Source organism: Antedon bifida, chromosome 1, assembly GCF_963402885.1.
Source record: "Antedon bifida chromosome 1, ecAntBifi1.1, whole genome shotgun sequence".
Classification (NCBI taxonomy): Eukaryota; Metazoa; Echinodermata; class Crinoidea; order Comatulida; family Antedonidae; genus Antedon; species Antedon bifida.
The window spans coordinates 9,253,138-9,277,654 of record NC_136226.1 but is presented as its reverse complement, the minus strand read 5'-3'; the positions used below and the strand labels follow the sequence as shown (position 1 = coordinate 9,277,654).

Genomic DNA, 24,517 nt, shown 5'->3' with positions numbered 1-24,517 from the left:
TATACTGTATGAAAGGTATGGGTTCGGTTACAATGTTGTTTCTCCACCGTCTTTGAATTTTAAGTTTGCAAATATTATTTTCATTTATAAATTTTGTGTAACTATAAAATGGTCCTAATTTAAAATATTTTCTTTTAGTTATATATAGGCCTACCTACTACATTTATAAAGAAGTTTAATTTGTGTTTTATCAGATTACTGAAAATATGTGTGATTTCTAGTTATAAGGTAAACTATTGTGAATAAGAATCATCAAAACCAGATTATAATATAAAAATACAAATCGTTGTAAACTGTTCATTGTTTGACAAAATAGAGGGGGTTTATTTGGTAAACTTTGTGAACATGTGCTTTTGAAAGTCCAAGCTGACGTTAATAACACATCTGTGATGTGACGTTCTTATTCGTCTGGTTTTGGCATTTTGGGATACATTTGGGGGTTTATTGTAAACATGTTACGATCAAACGTGTAGACACTACATTAGTGTCGATATCGACGCATGTGAACGTCCATAGGTTACCTTTACATCAATGTTGATGTATGCATCATTCTGTACTGTTATGAACACTTGTAAACTTGATGACATTTGTAAACATGTCGAAAAAAAGTGTTTGTAAACACACATATGCGAGTACTTTATGTTGTGTGTATGTACGTAGTGGGTTTTGCGTTGTATGCATTTCAGTATGTATGGCGTATAAAAGCATGTTTAGGTCGTCAACTTTTACTATTTTTCCTAAAAGGTTAGGTTTGTCATGTATTTTTTGCAAGGTGGCTTGTCATTTTGAAAACATCTCAATTCTTCATGACTTTTCTAATTGAATGAGGATACTTGTAAATGTGTGACATTACTTATAAAACAAGGGGAGAAAGACAAACACAATAGATGTTATTGTTGTGCAGATTATATTCGAAATAATCGCCTCGGAGGGTTTGGGGTACCTCAGGTCGTTTCAAATTATTATTGGATGGTTAGGACATATCCTTGTCTGTCATCTACAGTATAAGGTAAACCTAATAGTTCATGTGCACTGGTTCCCTTATGAGGGGTTATTTTGTCACCTTTTGCCCGTCATCAGAAACGCTGGTGCCAGTGGATCTGTTTTGTTTTTTTTTAAACTCGTGTTATTATAAGCTTTTTTCTTTGTTCCTTGCCAATATTTTTGTGATGGTTGATTGAAAGAATTTAGATTTAGATATTCACATGTGAACTAAAACAATGATAATTGAAAAAAAAAATCGTCTATGCTATGAACATAAATATGTTGTGGTGTTTTCTTTCGTTGTCATTCATGATTTTAAATGTTTATTGATGTAGATGGACTTAACATGTGACAATGACAGGTAATAAGAACGACTTATACGGACATCGTTTGACTAAAAAGATTGTATATATACAACATTTATTGTATATTTCTTTCAAAATCCAAAAATCGCTGTATAATTATTGCATTTAATTCTCATCATTTCCATTTTTTAATATTTGGTTTTTGTTACTATCTTCCTCGATTGATGACGGAAGCTTAGATGTGACGTCATCGTCATCATCCTCGCAAATCATCATTCTCGTTTCCAAATGCCAGCAAGCTTATATATGCTTTCGTCATCATCATCCTCGCGAGTCATAATCCTCGCGAGTCATCCTCTCGAAGTGCAAGCATGCCAACACGCTTAGATGCTTTCGTCATCATCCTCGCGAGTCATCCTCTCCAAGTGCCAGCATGCCAACAAGCTTATATGCTTTCGTCATCATCATCCTCGCGACTCATAATCCTCGTGAGGTCATCCTCTCCAAGTGCCAGCATGCCAACACGCTTAGATGCTTTCGTCATCATCTTCGCGAGTTATAATCCTCGCGAGTCATCCTCTCCAAGTGCCAGCATGCCAACAAGCTTAGATGCTTTCGTCGTCATCATCATCCTTGCGGGCCATCATCATCCTCTCCAAATGCCAGAATCCTATATGCTTTCGTCATCATCATCCTCATCATCGTCGTCGTCATCATCATTATCTCCAAATTCCAGCATGCCATCAAGCTTAGAGGCTATTATGTTTCCAAGTTTCTCACGTCTTTCCCGCTGGTTATGAAAACTTAAACCTAGCATCGAAATGTCTCGAAAATTTTCCCTTTTCTTAGACTGTTCTTCCTTACGTTCTTGCATCCGCTTCCGTATCTCGAGAAACTTCTCTTTTTCAGTCAGTTGTTTCTTTTGTTCGACGACCGGTACGTCAACCTTTTGGGGCTTATCTTGAGTTACAGAAAAAAGATTAGAAGGTTCTACGTCGTCTGTCTTTTGAGTAGGAAGAATATCTCTTCGACGTCTTTCTTTCAGTTCACTTTGATTCATTGAAGTTGTTCCAGAACTTGTGCTATCTAAACTAACCCTTGATTCTGTTTTTAACAATGACTTTTTTTCAAGATTGGTTTCAGATAGAGTTGGAGTTAATACTGTCTTTGCAATACTGTCTCGAGATAATTTTGAAGTTAATGGCTGCCTCTCCAGACTGACGTCAGTTTCTGGCGTTGTGGAGTCTCTTGTGACGTTATTTTCTTTTAACATGTGTGATGTCGTGAAATTATCTTCATCTGTCTCTGAAATGAATTGCTTATTTGTATCATCCGTATCACTCTTTATCTTCGTGTGCGTTGTGTTCAGACTTTGTTCTGAATTGTCAACCTTTTCTGTTGGTTCCCCTGCAGTTACCAATACAGTTTCATCGGTATTTATGTCTACCATCGTGTCCCTTTCTACCTTTACATCAAGTTCAAAATGTGACGGTGGTGCGTATTTAGATTTCCTTTTATCTTTACGTGTTTGAATTATCTTACTTTTAGATTTTCTGACTTCAGGTAATATCAACAATTTCTTTTTACCAGATTTTGACGTCATCTTCTTCGCTGCCTCGATTCTCGGTGACAGTTCTGGTGTGGTGACGTCATAAACGTATTTGCTTTTATTCCTATCTTTAATTCGTCTTGAATTGATCTTCCTTTCTGCATCCTCGATATTGGTTTCAACAATTTCTAAATCAGTGATATGAGAACGCAAACATTCAACAGAAAATTGAAGGTTTGTTATAGGAACTGATTGTGGTAAGCTATTATTAATTCTTCTAATTGATAAATCATCATCATCTTCTAATAATGTATCCAGCATTTGTATATACCATTCATTGTCACCTCTGATTGCATCATATGTGCCAGATATTGAATGTTCATTTACTGCTGAATTTTCCCGCGCTTTAATTCCATCCAGATCACGCCGTAATTCGCGAATTCTTTTACTTAATTCTAACATCAAAACATCTTTAGTTTCCATCAGAGTGGAGTACGTTGGTGATTTACTTCTAGAATGATATCCCTCTTTAGATGGTATCAACACAGTCTCTTTTTTAACATTATGTCGCCCTAGAAAAGGTAATAGGCCTACAGTATCACATTCAAGTGGAAACGACTTTGATCTACCATGGTGAACTCTTTGATTTAGTCTTCTGTGTAATTTAGGATTTCCACGTAAACTTCTAGATGCTAAATCGCGACAAAACAGCCCATCAGTAATATATACAAACGAAGATGGTTTTGCCTTTGCTTGTAAGTTTCCTTGAATGTGTGTATGTGTAGATACATTGCACTTAAACTGGTTGGTTTTTCTATCGGAAAAGACCACGTTTGAATGACTATTTGGATGATTGTATGTTAGCCTTGAATTTGCACTACATTGTACTTTTTTAGAAGCTGCGGGTCTACCTCCTGTTGACGTTGCGGTCATGTGACTGTTTTGGGGGCCTTCTCGATGCCATGATCTGTCAAAAAAAGTAGATGAGTGTAATATAAATTCATTGGCGAAATATTGTATATTTGGTACTGCAGTTAGCAGTATGATTGTGATTACAAACTTTGTTAACAATAACATACATATTGAAGCTCAAGTAGTAGTGACTACACTAATTAAAATACATAAGGATCATCATTACAGAATGGAAATGAAACAATGGAAATGGGGTGAGGAAAGAATGGAAACAGAGATGAGGAATTGAAACATTGAATTGATAAATACAAGCATTCTGTGTGCGTGCCCAAAACTCTAAATGCAAGTCGCCATTCGCCAATTCCATCTAAATCATGGAGGAATTCTTTAACCTACCTACCTGTTCCATTTCTCCATTTCTGATTATTCAAATATTCCAACACCTGTATTATACATAACCTATTAATCCAACGTACGTTTGAATGGGTTTAAGCTCTCTCGACACTTTAACGCGAAAACACAGACGTCGTGGATGGACAAACGTAAGTAATAAATCTGTTTTAATTTAGCTAATGTTAGTCTAGACTTTGATTCTTTTGAAGAGAATTGTAAACATTTTGAAAAAGGTTCCGTGTTTGTGTGATTAGTGTTCTTGATAAGGGTTTTTGACTGATAGGCCAATGTTTGCCATTAATTAGTATACTCGTGATAAAATATTTATATATTTTCAATGCTTATTCTTATTGCACTCCAGGACTCCTACTCAAACAGTGAACCTAAATCAATAGTACAATAATAGTTTAACCTTTAATTCACGAAGTAAATTTATTTTGATAAATAACTGGTAGGCCCACAACTCTGAATATACTGATTGGTTTATCCAGGGGGTTTTAGTTGGTATAACGACGATCACAGGAATCGGTCTGAGGTTGCGCTGTACTCTCTTACAATTTGAATATAGGCTAAACCAACCGCTAAATGCCACTTTTCTCACACTCTTTTACCCCACCGAACCACAACATTCAATGTAAGTTTCACTGATTTGATTGAATAGTTCCAATACCGACGTATTCCGACGATATTCACATCCCACCCATCGATGTATATTTTTTCACAGTAATTCTGCCTTACAACTTAGTTTTTACATAGGCCTACACAGAATTTAGAAGATTTTTTTCTTACCGTGTTATTGGGTATGTAGTGCTTGGTCGTCTATTTGGTATATCTGACGTATTCCGTCTACTTGCCCATGCTTCGATCACATGATGTATCTTGCCCGGCGAATGTTGTAATTTAGGTTGCCCAACTGGTTGCCCCACATATCGGCTCACATGGCAACTTTTACTGCGTACCACAGACACAGGTTTGGGAGGGGGAGCCGTGAAAATCGGTCCTACCATACTTGTGGTAGCTATTTATGTTATATTCCGTTTCCATTCATTGGTCCACCTGCGATCTATGTGGGAGACTGTTTGAATAAAAAAATCCATAAATTATACTAGTCGGAATATATTTGACAACCGAAACAGTAAAAGCTTGTTTTAGGGTCAGTAGAATCATACCTTAATAAATTCTTTCACCAGGAACAAATATTTGAAAGTGTTTTACTAATTCAATTTAATTCATATTTGGACAGTTCTTTCAAGGTATAGGCTATTAGTTTTAAATACAATTGTAGTTTTCACTACAATTAAAATTGCCCAGTCTTGAATATTGGTGAATTCGAAATATAGGCATATTAATATTATAGGGGAACGTCACACCCTCTAATCTACCCCTACTGACTGCACTTACAATTAATTTCAATTTTAGTAAGTTAACCCAAAATGCACAATAAATTACTGTGGGTACTTCTAATGCTGTTTCTCCTACCTATCATGTACTTCGTCCTCCGGCGATAGGTCTAGTATTAGTACATATTATTATTATATCAGTACTATACGCCCACCAACGAAACACTGATGAGTTTGTAATATGGTACGAAATTACAGTACGTGCTTTCAAATATTAATATTATACCTCTGTGATACAATACTGTATAGGCTACTTACGGTTTTAAGTGATAATCCAACCGGGACTATTCGTAAGCGTTTCAACACGATTCACGATTCATTTATTCAACGAACTCTAAAAAACGTCCACTTTCATTGGAGAGAAATACTGATATACCACCGTTGTAACGTTGCTTTCAATAATAAAAAGTAAAGAATTTGGTTTCTAAAGTACAAGATTCGTCCCATGGGAGGTATTCGGTTATAACACTAACAACAAGAGTCTGCTGCCTGGAGACCAACCACAGTGTAATAATTGTTAAAAAGCATGAACTTCTATTCAATTGAAAGGATAGGGCTTACACTTGGCAAACAAATAAAACAATGGAAAGTGCAGAGGTAATTTTATTGGGCTTGGTAATAAAACTAATAGGATTAAACCACGAAACAATGGACGGTACTGTCTTTTATGGTGACAATTTTACTGTACGTTGTACTTTAATACCATCGTATAGGTCACCAGGACTATATAATCCATTAAACTATAACGCTGCAATATTGCGAATCTATCATTTGATTGGTCAAGATCAACCATGATTCTTGACATATTAGTTTGGTATTGCGGTGGGCCTATTGAACTGTATATTTTGTACTGTTCAGTTAATTTGAAATTTCACGTGCCATGTATTGATGGGGGTAGGGTAGACTTGCCCCAAGTCTGTAGTTGTTTCATAGCTTTTCGATGTGTGTGTGTCTGAAATACACAAGCTCAAGTAGTATACGTATGAAAACGCCATATATGCCAAAATATTTATATTTGTACTAATACAGTATTAACTCAAAACTCTGGAACCTGGTCCATTATCATTCCATTTTAATTAATGAAGGGTAGTTTACACCCTTTTCCATTTAAGCCTTCAAAAACAAATACTATAACATGGAGTAATATAAATAATAATTGGTGTAGGCTACAGTATGATACAGTATGTATCAAATTAGCATAATATTAGACGTAGGGCTGAATCTGTGTGAGAGTCTAGGACCCAATAAAGTAATCAAAAGTAATGGCAAAGAAATTTAGTACATAAAGAATTTAATATTGCTGTACAATATATTTATATAATAGTATATAATACATAATTTAATATATAAAACATTTACATCTTAAAAGTATTGCAATTCATTGCGAATCTTTATCAGTTGATTGGTCAGGATCTACCATGTGATCAGCTGATTCAATCACTGTTTGGTTGTTCTGCATTTCACTCAGTAATGATTCTGCCGTACTATCTTGTAACAGACTATTTGATTGGTTGTTTTCAGATTCCATCATTGGTAACGGGCTACCTGCTTGGTTATTGGTTTTGTCGATGTCGGTAACTTCTGTGCATGTTACTAGATTACTCTTGCCAGTCTAAAATGGAATTTAAAGAATAATTAACAGTAAGTTTAAAGAATAATGTAAATTATAATTGCAATAAAATATTATTACAAAATATTTTTAAAAGAGTAGATACAGCGTAGAATACAAGATAAAGAATACAATTCCTTAAGTTTACCTTTGTTGAATTTATCTGTGATAATAATTTATTGCCAGCCATGTTTGACATAGGTAATGGTCCTGTTAAAAAAAAAGTTACATGTTATATACGTTTGTAAATAAATTTAAAGACAATACACTACATTGCTAGTTCTATAAAGATAGACGGATGATGATTGATTTTGGTGCTTTACTCAAATTATTTTTCCTACATATTGAATATGCATGATAAAGTACAGTACTACTCAAAAGAGTAGGGGATCATCACTGGGTTTGCTGATAATGGTATAAGCTACTTTTTGGTGGTGGGATCTGTAGACTGTGTGGAATAGACTTTAAATATATCACAAACAATAATAACATTACCTTCATCTTCTTTTGGCTCAATCCACTTATTTATTAATTTAGTATCTTCAGATTTTTCAATGTCTCTAAATTTAATCTTGAAATCAAATAATATACTCTATTTATTGTACAGTATTACATTGGACATTTATAAACTTAATATTAAATAAGAAATCTTACAACCCACATTAACTGCCTTAAAAGTAAGAGTAGACCTATACTTACATCTAATATAAGTTCTCCCTTTTCCACAGCTTTCTTGATTTCGTGTTTGTAGTTTTGGATGTTATTGATGGTAGGAAAGTACCTGGGATCGTGTCTATCTGGACACTTTTCAGCCTTAAACAGCTCTTGTAGAACATACTGCCTAGGAAATAAAGAGAATGGTACCTTAAATGCATGTTTGTCTTTGGCAGCTTTCAAATTGTGATGACCTAGCTAGTGATGTCATGCACATTCATTCTCCTTCACCCGATTCCTCAACAGTGTTGGTGGATTTTTCCCCTTTTTCACAGCGTTTCAAGACTGTTTTTTGAGCTTTAAAACCATAAGCCATTCTAGGTCCTGACGATGACGAGAGCTCCCTATTAATTGGACTTGGGAGATTTGTTATAATATGTAAAAACTGGTATTTCAGTCACTAAAACTACTTAATAATTTTACTGCTTTAGCAAGTAAGTTACACAAACCTTAGCTTGGCTCTAATTTCAAAATCATTTGAAATGCCTTCACTAATAAGATCCTGTATTTTCTGAGCTACTTTAGGGTTCATTCGCTCTTCAGCCGGTGTCTCCTGTCTTTGCAACTCTAACATTGGCTGCAACACGTTCTCTGTAACTGGATCATGGTAATCATGTGCTTGAATTGTGGGTAATTGTACATACCACCTGTGGAGAAAATGTATATTTATTTTCATATTCAAAAGGGGACATAAACAGGGAAAGCGTACTGAGGAAAACAGCAGTCAATAATTTAGCCAATTGATGGTGTATTTTAACATTTTAGGTCAGAAATTGACACCAAAAGTGTATTGCACTACTCTTCTGAATCTACCAATGTGGAAGGTATACATTATTTATACTGTATTTTTTTCTTAATTATTAAAGTATGAAGGGAAAAAAGTGACAAACCTTTCTACACCATGAACTTCATCAATTCCAATATCTTTGATGGACTGGAAAACTCTGTCATGATCTTTTTTGTCATTTATATTAGAAGCTTTGAACTTGAGAAATTTTCTAACTTTCTTTATGTAAATTCTAAAAAAAAATGATATGAAATAAGCAAAGTAATCTTAAATTGTGTTGAGTTTAGTTTCTTTCAACTGTTTTATGTTTTTAGGAACTGAACTAAAGGTCAATCAATTACAGAAATACATAAGCAGCTAAGGGACCAATGGCTCCTATTGTGACAATTCCAGCAGTATGTACCTTGCAGGACATGATGTCTTGAAGTTCTTGCTACTCCCTGCCTTCCATGCTTTACTTTTTCGTCTTGGACCAAACTGACATTCCATTGTCACAGCCCTGCTACCTAAAAACATAGGAAAAATACAAATTTATGGAATATACCATTTTTGGAAAAGGGGTGTTCTTTTTTTTCTCCATATTTTGACTCATTTTGTTTGTAGAGACAGGCTGTTTTTAATTTATCCAGGTAAGCTGCACATAAAGATTCCTTCACAGTATCAAAAATATTAGAAAGCTTACCCATATTCACAAAGGGAATGCCGTCATATGGGACATACTGTGAGCGCCACATAAGCCTCTTTGAAGACCTCTCTGCACTAGGTGACTGACGGGTACCCCAGAAACTTCCTGTCTCTTGCTTATGAAATGTAAGTAGCAAGTCCAATTCAATCTCATTTTCAACAAATCCTCGATATGACGTCCCAACTTTCTGCAAAAGGAGTATAAGATAATGAACAAATCATGTCCTACAACCTCTTATTCCTACAACCTCTTATCTATGACAGGTGCTGTGTGGATCAGTACATCAAAATAATATTGTAAAATATGTTTTTTATAATTAGAAAACAGAACAATATGGTTCAGTACTGTACAGGTGAGTGAAATGTGTAAACCAAAGACAGGCTATAAATGATTCATCAATTTAAGGATGGAAAACCCATGCTTGTAAACCAAGTCTCTCGCTTAAGCTCTATCTACACTATTAAACTTTATGTGACAGAAAAATGTGATGTCCATTTGCCCATTTGTACACAATGATGTCATATCACTAACATATTTGGGCACATCATACTTTTTTTGTCAATCTAGTTTGAGAGTGTAGACAGAGCTTTAGGTACAGTAGTGGCAGGTGCTGATATTGTGATAGGATTTGAACCACAGGCCCTGGAATAGGTAAGCCACAACTTACCTGGCATTCTTTAAGTCTAGCAGCCCACTGGGGACATCCTGGTGGAGGTGCTTTACAGCTCGTCATTATCTGTATAGGTATTGATATACCTGCAATGAAAACAAATAGGTCATTGAATTATCTTCTTTAATATGGAAAAACAAATGCAAAATATGGGAAAATATAGGAAAAAGTTTTGGAGTTCATAACTTACTAGTAACTGCTTGGTTTTCGGTAGCTAAATAAGGGTACACTGTACCGCCAATATCTATCTGGTGAGTACTACCGTGACTTGAGATGGTAGCAACGCCTATCGGATGATCTTCATCGTGGCCAGTGATGGAGCAAACCTCCAACTGATGTGTTTCATCACCTCCACTAATCTCCGATGATTCAATCATTATGCCTTCCATTTCCATCTTACTTTGCGCACTCTGTAAAAGAAATGGGTCATTGTATGTTATTAATAGAAGAAAACCTACTAAAGTGTCGGTATGCACTGTTTATTCCATTGAGGCCTTAAGCTCTGTCTACACTATCAAACTTTATGTGACAAAAAATGTGATATGCCCATATATGGACATGATGATGTCATATCACCACCATATTTAGGGTTGTTTTATCAGTCAATGGTTGGTCAATGAATCAAAATTCATACTTCACTCTCCATACGAGTTCTGTAACTGTTGAGAACAATTACAGATGTTGTTCTTCTTGCATTGATGTTTTCTGGATGTACATCCATACAGACTCCATCTGCATGGTTGTCGGAGTTCAGGATGTCTTCAGGTGGCTGGTTTCCTGAGATCAAGATATCACCAGTTGAATGCATTACATCTTCTGAATAGACCACCGTGTCATTGACATTGTTGTCTGATGAATGTTCCATAACACAGACATTCGATTGTATGTCGGAGACTACAGGATGGTCGTCGTCACTAGGTGACCTTGCATATTCTGTGCTCATGATAACAGTACCACCAGTAGATATAGATTGTTGTTCAATATTATCTGCATGTAAATCTGCATTAATCATGTTATCTTCTATCTGACCTTTGACATGTGTATTAGAATGCTACTAAGAAAAACATTCTGAAACGAAAAATATTAAAAAAAGTTAAGTACCAGGCCCAGATTTAGGCAGGGCTAAACAGCCTTTAGACATCCCCCCCCCCCACACACAAATTTAACAGCCATGTCTTTTTAAAATAAAATGCAACCCGACGGATCGTTTTTATAATTTATGAAATATAGCACCCCCTGATATATAATGCTGGATCTGTCCCTGATTACACATACAGTAAATCTTTATATATATACAATTTTTGAGTTAAATTTATATTCAGTTTTAACTACTGTACTGTACTTTGACTATCAGTACAGTAGGCCTAGTGTGTCACTCAAATTTCTCAATGCATATAAAATCCAGGATAATTCAGGATACCGATTCGTTCAATAAAAATAATGCCTTTAAAATTAAAAATTGTTTAAAAATGGGAGAAAATATAATGCTAGCTGTAACTTCATAAGAAATCAACCAATCAAATGGCTAGGATACAGGACTATATTATGCCCACTTACAGTATTTTTGTGCAGAGAGCCAAGCTTTTTATAGCCTACATTCTGAATAGTTAGGCCTAGCAAAGCACAACGAAAACAATACACTATGCAGTTATTTAACGTAAGAATAATTTATAGAAGGTCTGCTGGTGAATAACTAGGAAAGATAAAGTTTTGAAAATTGGAAAAAAATATATCGCGGGAGGAAAATTTGAAAACGAGACACAAACCTCGACTTCAGCCACGCCTCGATTTCAGATTCTTCGTACCGGAAATAGAAACAGTGGAAAGGTTGTTGACCTAATTTTATATTATTGGTGGCGCTAGACTAAAAAAGTATTCAATCAAAACATTTGGCACCGCGAAATCAGCAGCTACTCTGCTCCAAAAAATGTTACCGTCTGCGGTATGTTGAAGTATTTCCTAGTAACGTACTGTTTTCTTGGGAATTTACTGGAGTTTTAGAACTTGTATAAAGATGCTGCAAACGTGCTTTCATTTTATAACATTTTTGTGTTGAGCTTTTAGACAAATAATTGTAAAATATGCCTGGAATGGTGGTATTTGGACGACGGTGGTCGGTAGGCAGTGACGACATGGTCGTTCCAGCTATTTTCTTGCTAGTCTCCCACTTTACCTGGTGAGTGTTACTGCTGTCACTTTTACTGATGAAAAATAATGCGTTTACCTATTTTTTCCGTTTGTGAAATATTGTTATATACTGTACTATTCTGTAACAATTTTTGAGGTTTTCATTTTGGTGGTATTTGACATTTGACACTTGACCAACAACAACGCAAGAACCTGAACCAGACCAGAGCCTGAATCCTACATACAAATTTACAATGTAATGTCTGGTGGTGGTGGTGGTGGTGTGGTGGGGGAGTGGGATGGGATGGGAGATTTTGTGTATTTATTAGGTAGTTATAGTAGGCTCTAGCAGTTAGTATGGTAGACCCTACCGACCTGACGGATTTTAAATGTGCAATAAACTCCACCGATTGGCTGGCTGGAGCCGTTGAAAGGTCCCCCACGAGAATAGTCAAGGCAAGGGGGCGGATAAACACTGTCTGACCTGTCCAGCGACCGAAACACATATTTATTGAATATTAAGTTTTTTATTACGATTACACGATTACATTGTTGACATTACAATACAATATCCCCACCAGGTACACTGTGATAATTAATGATACATTGATATGTATTTTAAACCAATTTATTAATAATATCCCTACTCTAAAATCATGTAATTTTTTAGTTTTTATTTTGAATTGAAATTGTCATTGTAAATAATTAGTTCATAGATTTTCTTTACCACCATGTTTGCAATTGAACGTAGTTAATGCCTATATCCCTTAATTCTATTTTTCAAGTCTATTACGTGACTAGCTTACCTGGATGAACCGACATAGGCCTTTTCCCCTTCAAGGGGAGAACATAACCGAAAAGTAACATTTTATTCATGAACTCCCCTCCAAGACAGTGGTATCGCCCATGCGCCACGCCCTCAGGTGGGCGGCAACGCCCATGCATACCTCACCATTTCTTTTCGAGACGTCGAAACGTTAACACGTTCCGACAACAGGGGATTTCGGTCTGGTTTTTGTGTGCTAACTGAACATCGCTAGCCAAGACCCGGTGCCGGGTTTCCTTGGCCGATTGTTGTGGGCTATACGTGTGCTAGTCACCATGCCCAAGATGGCTTGTGTTGCGTGCGGGGGGCCTCGTGCCACGATAAAGTGGGATAAACATACGAAATGTTTATCCTGTAGGGATTGCAGCCAAGCCGATCCGTGTGAAGTGTGTGTCAGGTGGCCTCCGGCGCGATTCGCCGCTCTTCCAGCACGCGCTGAGAAGACCTCGCCTATACCTGAGTCTTCCGCGGAGGCTCCGCCGTTGCCCCCGATCCCGGTAATTCCGCCGCCGATCCCGGTAATTCCACCGCCAATCCCGGTAATTCCGCCGCCGATTCCAACTGTTACACCGCCGTATGTTGGTCAAAATACGTCAGGTCAAGCTCCTGCGGAGCAACAATTCGACTTGTCTCCCGCCTTTCTACAGGCGGTCGCGGCGGCCGTACGGGCGCTGCCTAAGGATGGCCCTCCGCCGGTGCCATACATGCAGCCACCTCCGACTGTCCTTCTTCCCACGCCGGAACCTGAGGACGTTGACATGGAGGACGATGAGACACTTGTGTCTTTCTCTGATTGCGACGACAGTGCGGGGGCACCCGGGCTCCAAACGTTGGTAAACCGTGTAGTACCGGCGGTGCTATCTTACCTCGGGGTAGACTACGCGTACAAGGAGGCTACGCCGCTTCCGGAGTACAAGCGCTTCACGACGTTCGGGGTACGCACTCCGGTGCGTCACGCGCGAACGAGCCCAATCGTTCCACTCGAGCCTGAACTGCTAGAACGATTGGAGAGCGTGGCCCGGGAACCGCCGCGACGGCCCGCGCCGGCCGAGTTTGCTACGGTATTCCCGGTCCCGCCGGCGCACTTTGAAGAAGTGCTTCGCTCCCCACCTATCCCGGATGCCGCGAAGGGGAGAGCGCGGGAGGACCAGGGTCTGGAATCGACTAGAACTGTTTTCCTTGACCCCACGGCTGCTAAAACCGAGGAGGCCCTCACTGCTTGTGATAAGGCAGCGCGTGAAACACTCCGCGTGCTCTCGATGGCGGGATACCTGCTCTCATTCTTGGCAGACCCGGAGCGGCCAAAAGAACTTGATCCGGGCGTGATCACGCTACTGCAGCAGATCACGGGACTTGCAGCCGACCAGCAAGCGTCAGTCGCATTAACAGCCAATGCCGCACGCCGAGTTAATTTGCTGCAAGCGACGGATATCGCGCCCGGCCATCATAAACGCTTTACTACCGTTGAGTCGTTTCGGTCTACGGACCTATTCTTTGGCACGTTCTCCCAGCGGGAGGATAAATGGGCGCGCGAACGAGAGGTTCGTAGGGAAACGCGCGCGCGCTTCCCTCAGAAGCGTGTTGCTTCTCAATCACGATCTCAAAGGGGCCCCCCGCGGGGGCCACCTCCGCCACCTCTCCAGCCGGCTCCGGTGCGTCCCACGCATCAACATGTACCACCTCAACCTGCTGCGCAGGCCACAGGTGCGTCTTCTTCACAGCCCTTTCGCGCTAACCCCACCTGCGGTGGGGCATCGAGGGGCCGTCGTCGCGATCGACGACGATACGCGCGGCGTCGATGATGCAAGGGGACGGTCCACTCCCAGCGGGGGGAGTGGACGGTCCACTCCCAGCGGGGGGAGTGGACGAGTGGGGGGTCGCCTCCGCGAGTTCGGAGGGGCGTGGGACTCACTCCTACAAGCGGACAGTTGGGTCTGCGCGACCGTACAGGAGGGCTACCGTATCGAATTTACAGCAACCCCGGTGCCGGGGACGATAAGCCACACTCGGATCCCGAGCGATCCAGAGATGCGCGGCGCCCTCCTGGACGGCGTTTCCGACCTTTTACGCAAGGGCGCGGTCGTTCCGGTCGACGCTCGACACGCCCCACCAGGACACGAGTCTACGATGTTCCTGGCTCGCAAATCCTCCGGCGGATGGCGACCGATACTAAATCTCAAGAGTCTCAACAAGCGCTACTTCCGACCAGCCAGATTCAGAATGGAGACGCTCTCCACGATTCTGCTTGGCCTGCGACGAGGAGACTGGGCAGCCTCAATAGATCTCAAGGATGCGTACTTCCATGTACCCATCTTCGAGGCCGATCAGCGGTGGCTGCGCTTCCGCATAAGCAACCAAATTTACCAATTCGTAGCACTCCCGTTCGGGCTGTCGACAGCCCCACGGGTCTTTACGCGTGTCGTTCGGGCGCTGGCAGCGTTCCTGCATCGACACGGTATCCGTATACACATGTACTTAGACGATTGGTTGGTTGTGGCCCAGTCACGAGATCAGTTGCTGCGCAACATAGATTTCGTCCTCGACGCCACGGAACGAGTAGGTTTCTTAATCAATCGGGACAAGTCGTGCCTGCTCCCGACTCAGTACCCGCAATACCTTGGAGCCCGGATCAATCTGAACACATGCGTGGCTCACCCGACCGCAGCGCGAGTGGTCTCGGCGCAGGCAGCTCTGGCCGGTCTGCTCGCGAGTTCGGCTCCAACGGTATTCGACTGGCTCAGGACTCTGGGCTTCCTCGCCAGCTTCGTCGACCTACTCCCATTCTGCCGTCTCAGAATGAGACCGTTGCAGATCCATCTGCTAGCGTTTTATCGACCCGCGTCAGACTCTATCGACAAAGTGGTGCCGGTGTCCCCATTCGTGGCGACACACATCCGTTGGTGGCTAAACACAAAAACTCTCACTGCCGGCCGGTCGTTCGTCAGGTCCACGCCAGACATACGAATTACTACCGATGCCTCCGAAACCGGATGGGGAGGACACTCGGAGACGCAGCACGCTTCCGGCCTCTGGTCTCACAGCGAGGCCCGTCACCACATCAACATTCTGGAGCTATGGGCGGTGCAGCGCACGCTAAAAGCTCTCAAAGCGTCAGTGCAGGGCCGTCATGTGCTCATTCGGTCCGACAGTACCACCGTCGTGGCCTACATAAACAGAGAGGGCGGCACGCGCTCGCCAACACTCTGCTGCCATACGTGGACATTAATTCATTGGTGCATCGCGCACAAAATAACATTAACAGCAGCCCATATAGCGGGCCGGCTAAACACAGTAGCGGACGCGCTATCAAGGCCTCTGCTTTGCCCGACGGAATGGCAACTCTCGCCGCGTATAGCCACCCTCATCTTCCACCACTTCGGGCGGCCGCTCGTAGACCTTTTTGCGACAGCGCGGAACACTCAGCTTCCGACCTACTGCAGCCGGTTCCAGGAAGCCCAAGCGTGGCAGATGGACGCCCTGTCCATCTCGTGGGACGGTCTCTGGGCGTATGCGTTCCCACCGATCTCTCTCCTCCCGCTCGTGTTGTCGCATGTTCATCGCCATCACTGCCGGGTGCTCCTAGTGGCTCCATACTGGACGCGCCAGTCATGGTTCCCACTCCTCTACAGCTTACTGTACGACCACCCCCTGCAACTACCGGTCCGTGCGGACCTTCTATCGCAGGGCAGAGCACATCTCTCACTAACAAACATCCGATCCCTGCGCCTGACTGCCTGGCCATTGTCAGGGATCGCCTCCGAGAGTCTGGCATACCAGATGGCCCGGCCGCCCTGGCGGCCAAGTCCCGACGAGAATCGACGCTAACAGTGTACAATAGCCGTCTGAAGCACTTCTTCCGGTGGTGCGCCGAGAAGAACACGGACCCCAGGACTGCGTCTCTGGGTCTTATCTGTGACTTTCTTTTTTACCTGTTCAATTCAGGGTTGCAACCCCGCACGATTGCAGGTTACCGGTCGGCCATCGCGGCCATATTGCCGGCGCTTCCCGACGGTTCGACGATCTCTAACTCTTCTGTCATCACGCACCTCTTGCGAGGCATGCATCATGAGCGTCCTCCTTCGTCGGTTCTCCTCCCGCGCTGGGACATCAACGTCGTACTCTCTGCACTCACCCGCGCCCCCTTCGAACCATTACATAATGCCTCTCTTTATAATCTCACCCTCAAAACGGCGTTCCTGGTTGCAGCGTCATCCTGTCGACGCCGGGGTGAGTTGCATGCTCTATCGCTAGAGCCCGGCCATATTAGGTTCGAACGCGGTGGCGTGCGGCTAACTTTTCGCAGGGGGTTTCTAGCAAAATCGCAGACGTTGCATCACTCGCCGCCCGCGATCTTCATCCCCACCATAGCTGCCTCTTCTTCTGTCCGCGAGGACAAACTCTGGTGCCCGGTGCGGGCCTTAAAGTTTTACGTCCATCGGACCAAGGACGTACGAGAAAAGCTCTCTCACCTCTTCTGCGTCACAGTCCCGCCATTCGGTCCGGCATCAAAGGCCACCATAGCTAGGTGGATCATCGCCGCGATCCAGGCAGGCTACTCGGCGTCTCAAACACCTCCTCCTGCACACATGCATCAGGTACGGGGTATGGCTGCGTCATGGGCCCTGTTCTCGGGTGTTCCGCTAGCAGACGTACTACAAGCAGCATGGTGGCGATCGCACACAACGTTCACAGCTTTCTACCTCCAAGACCTCGCTCAAAACATGGCACCAGTAGCACACGCTGTGCTGAAGCCACAGTAAACAGGTATGTTGATCAAATTACCTCTTCTTGTCAGCCCACCACCGACTAGATGCCTAGTCCGGTGCTATTCTGGCCTATGTCGGTTCATCCAGGTAAGCTAGTCACGTAATAGACTACACAAACCAAGAGTGGTGTTGGTAGTCTATGAGTGATAGCTTACCTGGATGAACAACCCTCCCTCCTCCCCACTTGACAAGCGTCTCGTGGAATGGTGAGGTATGCATGGGCGTTGCCGCCCACCTGAGGGCGTGGCGCATGGGCGATACCACTGTCTTGGAGGGGAGTTCATGAATAAAATGTTACTTTTCGGTTATGTTCTCCCCTTGAAGGGGAAAAGGCCTATGTCGGTTCATCCAGGTAAGCTATCACTCATAGACTACCAACACCACTCTTGGTTTGTGTAATTTATTCAGCATGTCAAGAAATTAAATGACTAGGAAGAAATGACTCATTTTTTGTTTCCAGAATATTGCATGCACACATGCATGAGACAGTAAAAATATTATCATTGCATTTTAATATCAAATTCATTGCATTAAAAACACCTAGACGAGCCTACAAGATTCTTATGGCTTGTCTCCATTAGTTGATCTTGTCTTTTTTTATACGCATTTCACTGGTAGAATTTTGTTGATTTGCTCTAGATGAACTCTCAGCCAAGAATTGTTTTCACAAATACATAACTTCAAAATCTACTATTTGCCTTTCACACCCAAGAAACCTCTGTGCTCTGGGTGCCTAAATTTACTGCCCACCTCTTCAGCTACAATTGTTTGGAGGCAGGTTTGAGAGATCTATAAATAGCTGAAATTCCTATTCATTGTCACATTGCCCGCTAGATGAACTTTAACATTAATTAATGCAAAGAACTAAGCCATCATGAAAGAAAAACATTAACATACCTCTTATTAGATCTATTCTTGTCATTCAGCAGTGTTGTAATCCAGATGTTATGACAATAAATCCTACTTTACTATATTGTGACTGTCATTAGTAGACAAGTATAGTATCCATGAGTAATCCTAAAAAAATAGAAAATACTTAATATCCACCAGATGCACCAGTATATTAAGTTTTTTTGTTAAAAATGACACTATTGTGTATTAATGAAGCATTTTTTTTATAATTTATAAACAAACATTTATATACAAATTGTATTACACCTTTGATTAATATTGTGTGTCAAACGAAATTTAAAATAATTATAATACTGTAGGCCTACAACAGTAGTAAGACAACATTAGTCATATAATTTAATGAGTTTGAGACTGAGGATCAGGAAGTATAGTTTAAAACTTTAAATCCTTAAAGCTCTATCTACACTATCAAACTTTATGTGCCCATGGACACGATGGTGTCATATCACTACCATATTTGGGCATATCACTACCATATTTGGGCACATCACACTTTTTTTGTCAAACTAGTTTTATAGTGTAGACAGAGCTTTAGGAGTATTATAATAACCACAGTTTCTCATCCCACAACCTCATTATGCAACCAATTTCACCATCCCTTTGTTTTAAGTTAATACAAAAAATTGTATAATGAGTTCTGTTGAAATGGTTTTAAAAAAAGGAGAATTTTTATTTATTGTTAAAATTGATTGTATAATAATGCTTGAGTTTGCCTATTAGGACTCAGCACCTTCAGATTAATATAGTTACCCTACTGTACCTCCCTTACTTGGATCTGCCTATAGGACTGTACTTTATTGGATTAATTAAACTATACTTTGTGACTAATAATCTGTATTGTTGAATACAATAGTAATTCTTGTTTTCATTTCTCTTTTGAAGTTATTTGCAACAGAGTTAATGAATTGGAAGTATTCTTGAATAAATCAATGAGATTGTATCAACATTTTTATAAACAATATTAGCTTTGGTTTTAGGATATAACAATAAAATGAAATTGAAATGAAAGGCTAAGACTCTCTGATTTGACAAACTGACAAGCGCTAAGAATAAGTGAAAAATTGGAATGTGCGACAACCCTAGGCTAATTGCATTGTTTAAATTATATGACAATAAATTAATTTGATCATAATTTCTGTTGCAGATTTTACTGTTTATGAGCAAAACGTATTTCCTCCACTATTTCCGAAAATTATACGATAACAAAATGTGTGTATAACAATTCCTACATACCAACACTGATAGGACAATGATTGTTGTGTAGTGTAGGGTCAAAGTCTACTATAAATTTAGTTAATGTAACTTATTACAAACAGGTATAAACAATAGAAAGTTGGGTAAGGTGCAGGTTGTCACATATAAAAGTAATACTATCTAAAGTAACTATCATCAATCATTGTAAAAGTTACAGTACATAAGCGTGTGCAAAGATGAATTTAAAGGGCCTTTATATTACTCAAAGCTTTGTCTACACTATCAAACTGGTTTGACAAAAAAAGTATGATGTGCCCAAATATGGTAGTGATATGCCCAAATATGGTAGTGATATGATATCATTATGTCTATATATGGGCACATCACATTTTCTTCCACATAAAGTTTGATAGTGTAGACAGAGCTTTATACTATTCTATACATTCACATTCCTCGTCAGCAAGTTTGCTCCTAGTTTTGCCATCCTTATACTTTCCGCATCACTAATCTTAAATGGACGTATAAAATGTTACATTTCTAGACCAATGATTACTAACACTATAATGAGCAAATAAAGAACTTTATATAATATTATCATGGTATAGTGATATTTAGCATGCAGTGAAAGAGTATAACGGAAGTAACTGAGCAACCAAAATAATGACCTAAGCAATCAGTGTAATGAATTGTAAAATAATTCATTGTTGGACACAAGATATCTGTAAACTGCAATGACGCATACTATGGTAGAAATGAAGTGGTTTAATTACAGAATTTGTACTGTTTTGTAACTTTGTAACTCAATTTAAATGTAGAAACAATAGTAATACTTTATTAATTACTTTTTTTGCTTAATTAAAATTTAAGTTTAACAAAAATAATTGTTATTCTAATACAACACTACTGTATTCAATTAAAAATCATGTGGCTCATGTACTTTTCCCCCAAATTTAATACAGCCTTTGAGACATCCATTTTTATGGACATTTTACCTTAAAACTAAACAAGGGGAAATACATAGTGTTAATACAACCAACACCTCCTGAAGGTGTTCCCTTAATGGGAAGTTCTACTGTGAGAAAGATATGTTTTATTAAAGAAGTACTTTGGTTTTTTGATAATGTGAAATAAAATAATGAACGATTCAGCTTTGATTCTCACATCCTGACACTTGATATGATAATGTGATTGATTTTGACGAGATCTTGTTGATGTGTTATGATAATTGAATCTTGCTATTTAATTCATGCCATTGTAAACAAATTTGTTGGAGATGCCTTTAATTTAATTTGATTATATGAATTATATTATGAGTGGCTTTTGGTTTTTAGTATCAAATATGTACAGTAATATTATAGTAATAGGTGTACTGTAAATCTCTGATCTACAAAAGGTTGTACAGCAGTGTATGCTATCTTTTTTTTTAATTTATTCAATTTTCTGCCATATTCAATACAAAGAAGACAAAACAAATATAAAAGGCCAGGAAAGACCAAACAGGTGCTAAACACCTATGCTAGTTGGTCAACCCAGAATCAATGACGCATCTACATCAAATCAAAGTTTTTGAAATAAAGAAAGGCGTGATTATCATGTCTGTTTTTACTTTTTGCAATGAATGAATTTAAAAAACAAAAAATCATGGAAGTAACTTCAAAAGGTTATAAAACAGCTGGTAAACTTCATTAGCTATTATTTATAATATTACTATTGCTCATCCTATTTGTGTTGTATACTAGATTAGTATTAAAGAGTTCCCATCCATTTTGCTAGCAATTATGTACTTAATGCACTTAGAGCATGGTGTTATTATGCAGGATAATATAGCCTATTTGTTTTAAATAATATTAGCATTTATAGTTCTGAAAATTACATCCGTTGGCTATATATTAAGTTTAAATACTAAAGTTGTGCTATGGTATTATTACATTAGGCTTACAATATGGTAAGAGGCATTCTGCAAGTTTCACACAGTAGGTGGTCAGTATCACACTGATTTGTGGGGTATCACTCATACACTGTTCTAGTAACACATTTCATGAGTATGCAGTTACTGTAAATAAAACTATATGTTTAGCAAAATACTCGCCAAAAACTAGAACAAACTGATAATTTTATCCTACTTTTTTCACTTTCCAAATTTTAAACGCTTGAGACATGATTATTGACTTGAATTGAATTGATAATCAATAGAATTTTAAAAGGAAGCGTTTTAAAGCATTAATTGCAAATCTTTTAAGGACAGTTATAGAACTGTAAATTATATAATTAGTTGTCTAGACAACTATCGGTATTTATGTACTCTATTGCACAATTTCATGGATGATTTCCGAACTTCTTTGCTTGATCCGTGAGGATATTTTGATACTGTACGTTGAATTGAAGAAGACGGAAAGTATTGGCACTTTCTTTTTAAAAATCTCATGAGTCCTTAAAAAGCAATACAGTATCTTTCTCATCTCATATGATAGTACAGTATCCATCAGATACAGTGACTGTACAGTGTCTCTCTGATGGCAGTACAGTATCCATCAGATACAGTGACTGTACAGTGTCTCTCTGATGGCAGTACAGTATCCATCAGATACAGTGACTGTACAGTGTCTCTCTGATGGCAGTACAGTATCCATCAGATACAGTGACTGTACAGTGTCTCTCTGATCGCAGTACAGTATCCATCAGATACAGTGACTGTACAGTGTCTCTCTGATGGCAGTAAAGTATCCATCAGATACAGTGACTGTACAGTGTCTCTCTGATGGCAGTACAGTATCCATCAGATACAGTGACTGTACAGTGTCTCTCTGATCGCAGTACAGTATCCATCAGATACAGTGACTGTACAGTGTCTCTCTGATGGCAGTACAGTATCCATCAGATACAATGACTGTACAGTGTCTCTCTGATGGCAGTACAGTATCCATCAGATACAGTGACTGTACAGTGTCTCTCTGATCGCAGTACAGTATCCATCAGATGATCATAGTATCCCTCTGATGATGACAATACAGTGCGGTATCCCTCACACTGTATGATGGCCAGGTACTATCCAGATCCCTCATATGATGGTCATATCTCTTAGATGACAAAACAATATACCTTAGATGGACAGTACAGTATAGTACTGATATCCATATATGATGATTGTGCAATTACTGTATCCCTCATACTATATGGATGACAGAACATTACCTAAAGCATGTTGTCCTGTCGATCGTTGAGTTGCGTTAAGGTGCGTTGAATTGACAGGATTCAACGATTTTACAGGAAAACAGGCTTTCAATGGACAGTAGGCCTAATAGTGATATCCTTCATGATGATTGTGCAGTACTACTACTGTACTGTATATTCCTTTAATTAAGATGACAGAACAGAATACCTGGTATATACCACCAGTATAGTAAATCTGTATCCCTACAGTACAGATTCCTTGAATGACATTGACAGAATAGTAAAGTGTGTATCCTTCATAAGATACAGCTGTATCCCTCAGATGACAGTTTTAATGTGTTTAATTATCATAAGACAAAATGTCTGTATACAATGGAAATTATCTAAAACCTCTCTTTCTTATTTCTAGGTTTATAGTATTATGTGTATTGGTAGTGAGAGCAGACTTCTCTTCATGTTTAGCAGTAGCAGCCTCATTTGGACTCAAGGATTTCGCTATCTGCTTTCTGGTGCTTCTGTCGCTTTGTCTAGTCATGGAAATTATTGAGGGTGTTGTGGCGCTACGAGGAAATATAATGAACGTAAAACCAAGAAATTCTATGCAATATCTACTTTATATAAGACTTGGTAAGTATAAAATAACAATAGGATTCATTTGTGTACAATTGAAACCCAACTTTTCACATGGCTAATGTTGACCTTGTTGAGACCCTATTGCAACATGCTTTAAAAATCAAATAAATTTCATTAAAACAAATAATGAGTCACCATTTAGAGATTGTATAGTTTAAATTCCATTAATTAATAGTGAGTTCAAATACCAATGACATTTTCTGTAAAAAATAATAATATTTAGATATAATACTAACAAATAGTAGCTTTCGAATAATAAATAAAAAACTCTATTCCACCAAAAAGGCAGCATTATTCACACAGAAGTTGTTATCTTTCATACTGTATTTTCTCGTTCAGTTACAAAGTTGTTTTCTTTGCTAATATTGTACAACCTTGTACAATAATAAAATAAATACATCATCTATTGCTAGTTTACAGTTAGAACTAAAGTAGCATAAAACATTGTTCATTCATGCTGGGGTTGTAGGTAGGGTTGGTTTTTTTCGTTAAGGGGGTTTGAAAACTGTTTCAAAAGAAAGATTTTCTTTCCCATAGAAATGGGCCCTCTTAAAAATCTACAAGAACCAGTCTTGTTTGATTGAAAAAAAACAAACTATTATGCACAGATACAGTGGCGTAATGCAGAGGCCTGAGTCCCCTGGTTTAGGAACCCAAAGTTGCCCTCCAACACTGGAGGCCTCGGACATTTTTAGCCTTTTTCGATATATTTTAATGCCTGTTTTTTCCTCTGTGCACCAACGGCGCTATGATTATAAAAAACATTAAAACTCCAATATAACAAATAAACCCTTTTCGCTAAGAAAATAATTGCAAATTAGTTATTAAACTAGTTTTTCAAATATGATATGAAATAAGACTTGAAGTCTGTACTCTAACA

The 24,517-nt window shown here is 39.4% G+C and overlaps 4 protein-coding genes and 1 long non-coding RNA gene across 8 annotated transcripts in view; 3 read left to right on the top strand and 2 right to left on the bottom strand.

Moving 5' to 3' along the window:
- Window positions 1-1,480: 1,480 nt before the first annotated feature.
- Window positions 1,481-5,925, bottom strand: LOC144840891 (uncharacterized). Its single transcript, XM_078696977.1, has 3 exons — window positions 5,802-5,925; window positions 4,933-5,218; window positions 1,481-3,805 (listed from the first exon to the last, which is right to left on the bottom strand). Exons 2-3 carry the CDS (start codon window positions 5,148-5,150, stop codon window positions 1,960-1,962), a joined length of 2,064 nt encoding a protein of 687 aa, XP_078553103.1. The 5' UTR covers window positions 5,151-5,218; window positions 5,802-5,925; the 3' UTR covers window positions 1,481-1,959.
- Window positions 4,086-8,016, top strand: LOC144841145 (uncharacterized). The gene is made up of 3 exons (XR_013611993.1): window positions 4,086-4,292; window positions 7,065-7,184; window positions 7,881-8,016. It is a non-coding gene; the product is annotated as an uncharacterized LOC144841145 (long non-coding RNA).
- Window positions 6,818-11,809, bottom strand: LOC144841024 (uncharacterized). Of its 2 annotated transcripts, none has more exons than XM_078697172.1 (12): window positions 11,775-11,809; window positions 10,643-11,076; window positions 10,199-10,418; window positions 10,006-10,094; window positions 9,336-9,525; window positions 9,057-9,159; window positions 8,757-8,885; window positions 8,316-8,513; window positions 7,852-7,993; window positions 7,648-7,723; window positions 7,301-7,362; window positions 6,818-7,155 (listed from the first exon to the last, which is right to left on the bottom strand). In XM_078697172.1, exons 2-12 carry the CDS (start codon window positions 11,018-11,020, stop codon window positions 6,922-6,924), a joined length of 1,821 nt encoding a protein of 606 aa, XP_078553298.1. In that variant the 5' UTR covers window positions 11,021-11,076; window positions 11,775-11,809; the 3' UTR covers window positions 6,818-6,921. The 2 variants fall into 2 exon arrangements, with proteins under 2 accessions (XP_078553298.1, XP_078553304.1); XM_078697178.1 differs by having other exon boundaries at window positions 11,566-11,783.
- A 101-nt stretch (window positions 11,810-11,910) lies between these two features.
- The window catches only part of LOC144840841 (diacylglycerol lipase-alpha-like), a 50,586-nt gene continuing 37,979 nt past the window's right edge, over window positions 11,911-24,517 (top strand). For all 3 annotated transcript variants that reach the window (XM_078696902.1, XM_078696885.1, XM_078696894.1), the window contains exons 1-2: window positions 11,911-12,184; window positions 23,414-23,631. In XM_078696902.1, coding sequence (XP_078553028.1) covers window positions 12,090-12,184; window positions 23,414-23,631 — 313 coding nt within the window. In that variant the 5' untranslated portion in view covers window positions 11,911-12,089. The remainder of the gene's footprint in view (window positions 12,185-23,413; window positions 23,632-24,517) is intronic.
- Window positions 15,089-17,721, top strand: LOC144851956 (uncharacterized). The gene is made up of 2 exons (XM_078709633.1): window positions 15,089-15,517; window positions 15,724-17,721. Exons 1-2 carry the CDS (start codon window positions 15,089-15,091, stop codon window positions 17,719-17,721), a joined length of 2,427 nt encoding a protein of 808 aa, XP_078565759.1.